The sequence below is a fragment of the Sciurus carolinensis genome, chromosome 4, assembly GCF_902686445.1.
Source record: "Sciurus carolinensis chromosome 4, mSciCar1.2, whole genome shotgun sequence".
NCBI lineage: Eukaryota > Metazoa > Chordata > Mammalia > Rodentia > Sciuridae > Sciurus > Sciurus carolinensis.
In genome coordinates, this window is record NC_062216.1 from 324,316 (window position 1) to 331,749 (window position 7,434).

The 7,434-nt window shown below is 51.7% G+C and overlaps 1 protein-coding gene across 5 annotated transcripts in view; it reads right to left on the reverse strand.

The window, feature by feature from the left end:
• Positions 1-5,998, reverse strand: part of Erich1 (glutamate rich 1) — an 89,457-nt gene extending 83,459 nt beyond the window's left edge. For all 5 annotated transcript variants that reach the window (XM_047550175.1, XM_047550172.1, XM_047550173.1 and 2 more), the window contains exon 1: positions 5,884-5,998. In XM_047550175.1, the coding sequence (XP_047406131.1) occupies positions 5,884-5,905 (22 nt within the window). In that variant the 5' untranslated portion in view covers positions 5,906-5,998. The remainder of the gene's footprint in view (positions 1-5,883) is intronic.
• Between the last annotated feature and the right edge of the window lie 1,436 nt (positions 5,999-7,434).

Genomic DNA, 7,434 nt, shown 5'->3' on the forward strand with positions numbered 1-7,434 from the left:
ATGAAAATTTGCTGCTGAATATAAAAACAGAAATGATCATTAATAAGAACTTTCATTGTGGCCAGTTTGATGTTATTCCCTCCTCACCTTACCGTGTTGTATTAAAGAAAAATCTCCCAAAACATTACCACTAAAACCATAAAACAAAAACAAATTAGTTTTTATCAGTTTAAACTATGAAAAGTTCTCATCTCAGTAAATGCCAAGTTCAGTCACTCCCTTTTTCATCCTGACATTTATTCTGTTTGAGAAGGCACTTTAAATTTTCCTGGGGTTATTGAATTTCTTGAAAATCTGATATTTTGAATTCTCTTTTCAGCAAAAATTATTTAAATGCTGATTAAATACATGCCTGCCTTCTCACTGATTATATTAAAAATGACATTCACTGTTTTTTCAATTTTATCCTTATAATGAGGCAGAAAAAGGAATAAACTGAAAATAGCATTGTGTCACTTTATAAGAAATAAGTGAAGTATATTAATTTGATGAATGATAAATTCTTAATGAGTTTCATGATAGAATTATAAATGGAAAAATTAGTTAAGAATTAAGCAAGAGTTGGCAAGTTTTCTGAAACAATAATTAAAAAATAGTACTGCAAATAACTCGAGAACATTTTTAGAATCTTCAATCATGACCAATCTGACATGGTATCCTCATGTAAGTAGTAGAAATACATTAGATATTTTGTTTTCTACCCAAACTGTAGTACTTAAAAAACAACAACAACAAAAAAACAATTCTAAGCAAATTTTGCCCAAAGCATTCCTCATAGTTTTTCTGTAATTCTTATTGTCTTATGAACTGTTCATAAGCATTTTAAATTTGTGTGAGGCTGCAATTATTTTCATTACAGATGGTAAAATGCCTTAACAGAGGAGCAAGCAGCACTTTCTGGTTGTGGGTACTGCTACAGACCAAAATGGAACCCTAGGCAAACCACTTGTGTTATCATGGCTATTTTCTCACCAAAACAGGTCAGGCTAAAAAATGCCAGCCAGAAAGTAATTCAGAAAGTTGTCTTTATTATAATTCAAAGATGGGCAAACTATAATTTTCACTCCAATGATTTTTTTCCAGTTTTATTAACATTGGTCTTTCCATTAGACAGATCCTAACTTCTAAGCAAAGGATTGTGACAGACAAAAGTGTTCTACACCAGCAAGACCCACCTCATTCTCACAGGCAGGTTCTATGGCTCAACAGAGGAGAAAGCTGAGGCAGAAGACAAATGCTCGCAAAGAGCTGTCACCTCTGCACCTACCCTGCCTTGCCATGTTTTCCAGAGGAAGATACAGTACAGCTGCCTACGTCTGCATCCTCAAACCCCTCATATTTTATGGAATCACACTCCTTTATGTCTTTAATGCAGGACCTTGTACTTTCTGGGCGCCGGCTCTCGACCTCAAACACAAGCATCTCCCTCACCTTAAGCATAGTAACACAGGCATCACCTGCTTAATACTTCTCTCATTATCTGCACTGTTCTTTCCTTACAGGCAAAGCAGACCCCAGGGCCTTCTTGTCTCCTCCCATGCCTTAGGAAACAGAATCAGTGACAGTAACAGCTGGCTGCCTCTACAGACCACACGTGATGTACATTACTTGACTGAATCCTCACAACTTACCACTGTTACTGTCTGTTTTACAGGTGAGGTGTCCAATAATTACTGGGAATTAGCTCTAAGGCCCTGCATCAAGTGGACTGAACTCAGGGTCCATTTCCCACTATGAGCTTGGCCTTGAGTTCCTGATAAACAGGTCGCCAGAGAAGGAAATCCTCATGGCACTTCACCCCCTTTTCTCAAGCTTCTTCTACTTCTACAGTCTCCACCCACACCCAACTTTGACTCTGCTCTACCTAGAAATTATCTGCAGCTGCCCCTGAAAATCTGCTCCAAGTCTTAGCAGCTTGCTCATCACCACTCCCAGCCTCTTCTGGGAGATCCTTCTACATCCATCCCCCATCCTCTCTCTCCTCCAGCTGTCACCATTCCCACTTAAACACCTCACCACACACTAGCTAGCCTTCCCATAGCTGCCCCAGTCTCTTCCCTCATTTATTTGCCCACTTTTAAGGTTATCTTTCAGGAACTCAGCACTTTCCCTAGTCTGTAGACAGAACCACAATACTGTCTACCCCCACAGACCAGAGTGTCTCCACGACTAGGATCCAACACAGCATCTCATTTTGCCAGCATTCTCTAAACTCCCTGTTTGCATAAAGCTCCTTCCTTCCTACAGGAAACACTTCCTAAGCATACTCTCAATCCTTACAGATCTCTGGAAGGGAAACAATTCCTGTTCCCAGGATGAAAGTAATACATCATACCAAGCAAAGAAATCACAGTAACACAAACACTGCTGGGCTTTTTCTGCAGGCAACTGAGTGACAATCCATTTAACTACACAGAAGCTACTAACTTGACCAGAACAAAAGCTTTGCCCCATCAGGGTCACCCTGTACCCTGCCATCAAGGAGAAGTAAAACAGGTAGATTTCTACAAGTTACTTCATGACATATTCTACTCCCAGTAACTAAATGTGCCCAGACAGGCACTGGGGAGTCATCTGGTAGGGAAAGGGCAGGAATGCTCAACTGGACAGGCAACGGGACACAAGGCATTCATTCCCACTTAACTGAGCAGCTTTTGAGGTAGGATCAAAAGATGACTGCAGCTGGGATCCTTCCTTGAGGAGCACATGGCCCTTAGGGGAGCTGCAGTCCTCAAACCTTTCCCAGTCCACTGTGACTCTGACCATCTGCCACAGCCCTACCAGAGTTAGCATTGAGTTCTATGTTGAACATTCACCCAATCTCACCAAGTAGAATCATAGTCACTTCCAATCATATCTCAAACATGGTACTCTTCATGTGATTCTCTTCAGTTGAGGTTCATTCATTGTTAAAAATGATGGTAACGCTCAGAGGCTCAAGAAACATCCCTCCACCACTGTTCAGACATTTTTCCAGCATAAAATAGAATACATCTAAAAATTTTTTTAACATCCTTCCCATTAATCCTGCAGAATTCTGCTTTAAAATGTAATAGGAGAAATTGTTCTATTACATTTCCTAGCCAAAGTAATCTACTTTCAGGAAAACAAAAACAAAAACAAAACCTTAGAATCACTGCTTCAGAATGACTCATCCCTTAATCATTTCAAGCTTTCAAGGTCCATTCCCACGCCCACTGAGAGAACAGTCTGGCTCCCTCAGACCCCTACCATAAATCAGGGTATGACCTTGTACTGCACCAGTCTCAGCATAAGAGGAATGGGATTTTTTTTTTTTTTTTTGATCCCTTTGTGGTCTATTGTCTGAGGCAGCTGATACACTCAGCAGATGCTGGCTGGCTTTATAAACAACACTGGTTCAGAGTTTTACTACCTTCTACTCAATGAAGACCACTTGGGCTGCACAGTACCCTTGCTCATTTCCTCCCATAAACACACAAAGCCTCCCTCACCTCTCCCACCTTCAGGGACCAAGGTTCTTGAAGAGCAGCTGGACAGTGAGAGATGTCAATGAAAATCCACACCCAGCCTAGTCTCCTCCATCAGTCATACACTTTCCTAATTGTAACACTCACCACAAGCCACACAAGAGGGGAAAACTGCTGAAGAGATCAGCTCTGGTTTCAGGTTTCAACAAATTATAAGTGCATAGAAATTTTATTTCACTTCAGATCTCCCAAAAGTGTTTCTCATAGGTTAAGTGTTTCCCAGCAGAAGAGCTCTTCAGTGATCTTCTTGTGATGCAGAAAAATAATATTGTTTTTCACTTACATTTTATAATTTCAGGATTTATTAATCCATCCTTCCAAATCACAATGTTCTTTAATATGATTTACCTGATGCTTGTGTCACTTATTCACTAAGAAAAGAAGGCTATTTCAAAAGATTTAAGAACTGATTAAACAAATTCATTTTAATTTAGGGATTTCAGAAAGGTTTTTAAAGTTGACTAGGAGTACTACAAATGATATAATAATTTGTGTAGAAAACACCATTTAATTTTATATTTAGAATGTCACAAATATAAGTAGGAATGCAAGAAGATTGGGGTGTGGAATCAACCCAGAAAGCAGGAGACAGCTTCCAGGTCTGTTCTGCAAACCTTAACATTCAATCAACGGAGCACAGTCCAACCTCTCCCAGTGGAGAGCTGTAAAAATAGTTTGGATACTAATTAAAGTATGTTAATGTCTGTTTTGGAGCCTAACATCTGATTGTTCAGAGACTGTTAAGTCATTTTTAATATGTGAGATGATCTGGTTTTTGTAGCCAGCCGAGTAGAAAGTCAGAACTCACTGGAACCCAAGAGAAGGGGAAGCCCTAGTGTTTCCTGAACAGGAAGAGAGAATGGTGGCTCCAAGCAAATAGCCACTAGCGTTCAAAGGCAAAACCGAGGTCCACACAGAGGGAAAAGTTCGTCACAACCAACCTCTCTTCCCGGAGCCCTGGAGAAACTCAGGCGCACCGCCAACTCCTCCACCCGAGGGGAGGCTCACCTCCCGAGCGCTTGGCTTCTCCGGGTGGTCCCGGGACGGCCGCTCCGCTCCCGCACCCGGGGTCTCTCCAGTGCTCAGAGGCGCACAGCCGCCACCCGCGCCCTTCGCTCCGCCACGCCCCTCCAGGCGCCTCCGCGCCTCTCCCCGCCAGCTCCCTTCCGCCCGCGCCCCTTCCCCGCACCACCTTCCCCTCGTCCCGGAGCCCCTTCCCCGCACCACCTTCCCCTCGTCCCCTTCCCCGCACCACCTTCCCCACGTCCCGGCGCCCCTTCCCCTCGTCCCGGCGCCCCTTCCCCTCGTCCCCTTCCCCGCACCACCTTCCCCACGTCCCGGCGCCCCTTCCCCTCGTCCCGGAGCCCCTTCCCCTCGTCCCCTTCCCCGCACCACCTTCCCCTCGTCCCGGCGCCCCTTCCCCTCGTCCCGGAGCCCCTTCCCCTCGTCCCCTTCCCCGCACCACCTTCCCCACGTCCCCTCGTCCCCTTCCCCGCACCACCTTCCCCACGTCCCGGCGCCCCTTCCCCTCGTCCCGGAGCCCCTTCCCCGCACCACCTTCCCCTCGTCCCGGCGCCCCTTCCCCTCGTCCCGGAGCCCCTTCCCCTCGTCCCCTTCCCCGCACCACCTTCCCCACGTCCCCTCGTCCCCTTCCCCGCACCACCTTCCCCACGTCCCGGCGCCCCTTCCCCTCGTCCCGGAGCCCCTTCCCCTCGTCCCCTTCCCCGCACCACCTTCCCCACGTCCCCTCGTCCCCTTCCCCGCACCACCTTCCCCTCGTCCCGGCGCCCCTTCCCCTCGTCCCCTTCCCCGCACCACCTTCCCCACGTCCCGGCGCCCCTTCCCCTCGTCCCGGCGCCCCTTCCCCTCGTCCCCTTCCCCGCACCACCTTCCCCTCGTCCCGGCGCCCCTTCCCCTCGTCCCCTTCCCCGCACCACCTTCCCCACGTCCCGGCGCCCCTTCCCCGCACCACCTTCCCCACGTCCCGGCGCCCCTTCCCCTCGTCCCGGCGCCCCTTCCCCTCGTCCCGGCGCCCCTCCCGCACCACCTTCCCCACGTCCCGGCGCCCCTTCCCCTCACCACCTTCCCCGCGTCCCCTTCCCTTCACCACCCCTTCCCCACGCCCCTTCCCCACGTCCCGGCGCCCCTTCCCCGCACCACCTTCCCCACGTCCCCACGCCCCTTCCCCTCGTCCCGGCGCCCCTTCCCCTCGTCCCCACGCCCCTTCCCCCCGTCCCGGCGCCCCTTCCCCTCACCACCTTCCCTCCCCCCCCACCCCTTCCCCACGCCCCTTCCCCCCCCACCCCTTCCCCACGCCCCTTCCCCACGTCATCGCGCCCCTTCCCCTCGCCGCCCCTTCCCTTCGCCCGCCTACCGTGCCTCCGGCGAGCTGACATGGCCTAACCGGCTGCGACCCCGCTGCCTGCCCAGGGGCCCGGACGCGCGCCGGCGCTTCCGGAGTCCGCCAGCCTAGGCCCGCCCACGCCAGCGGATTGTCCAATCCAGGCCCGAGCTGCTTGCCTGGTACGTCCGCCATCCGCGTTCCGTCTTCGGATTGGCTGGTTCCAAGGTCCAGGGCGTGCCCGAGCCTGAGGCCCCGCCCCCGCTGCCTGGCCGCGGAGCCTGCGCGGAGGGCGGAGGAGGCGCGGTCTCGGCCCGGGCGGGTGCGCGCCCGCCGAGGTTGGCACTTGGGCGCCGCTCGGGGCGCGAGCGCCGGGGAGGTGTGGGCTGGAGGGTCAGCATCCGAGGCCGGAGGGAGCCGGGCCCGGGTCGCCCCACCCGCGCTCCGCTGCAGCACCGCCTCTGTGCGGCGCCGCCCGCCGCCTCTGCTGAGTCCGCCAACCCTTCCCGGCTGCTCTGCACTCGAGCGAGGACCCGGTTCTTCGTCGACTTCTGCTCGACAGATTCTCGAGAGTGGACCGCACGTTCTGCATGCCGGGCGACCTCCGCGAGCCGCCTCGCGGGAGGACTCCCTCGGACCGCGGCCGGGACCCGGCGCAGCCCCGCCACGAGTGCTCCGGGGAAAGCAAGGCCGGAGGAGGCGCCTTGATAGGGAAGGTGAAAGCCGCGCGGCGAGTCGCCACGAGCTCGGCTGCCCCGGAGCCGCGGGCGGCTCGAGTCAGCCTTGGGGAGCGACGGCCAAGAGAAGTGGGCAGTGTAGGGTCTGGAGGCGGTTAGCGCTGCTGAGAGTGGGTTTCTGTGGGAGGCGTTCGGAGGCTACTTCGAGTTAAATGCAGTAATAAAGAGGCCATTGGCTTGCATCCGAGTGGTCCTTGGAGGTTGTGGGAAGAGGTGGGTTGTGGATGTGTTTGATGCAAAATAAAGGAAGTTTCCTGACCGATCAAGTGGGCTGTGACAGAAAAGTCTAGGATGACCCCGAAATTTTCCTCCTGGAAGCTGGAAAGTTGGAGTTGCCCAGAAGAGGTGAAACCCTTGGGGGATCTTTGTTGGGTGATGGTGTGCAGCTTCAGACAGGTGGAATTCCAGATGCGCGCAGGATGCCCACACCCTCGTGGTCACCAGCAGCACCGCGGCAGACGTGTCTTCCAAGGACAGCCCCCGGGCCCAAATCTTTGGAAAGTGGGGAGATGAGGAGGTCCTAGCTGCAGCCCCAAAGAGGGGGTGACCAGAGGAGAGGGAAGAACACGGAGTTAACACAAAGTCAAGTCAAAGAAGAGCTCATTTTTCCCAAATGATGCCGATAGGTCAAGATGAGACCTGGCCATGTACAGTTGGATTTGTCAAGGGCAAGCCATCGATGACTGACTACAGTGATTTATCAGAATGGTAGAGGCAAAAACTTGATGGATATTCACAAAGAGAACTGTGGGGGAAACAGTGAAGACGCTGGATGCAGACTACCCTCTAGCAGGGCCAGGAAAGTGGTTGGTGGCTAGAGGGGTTTTTAACCCCAAGTTTGTGTGCC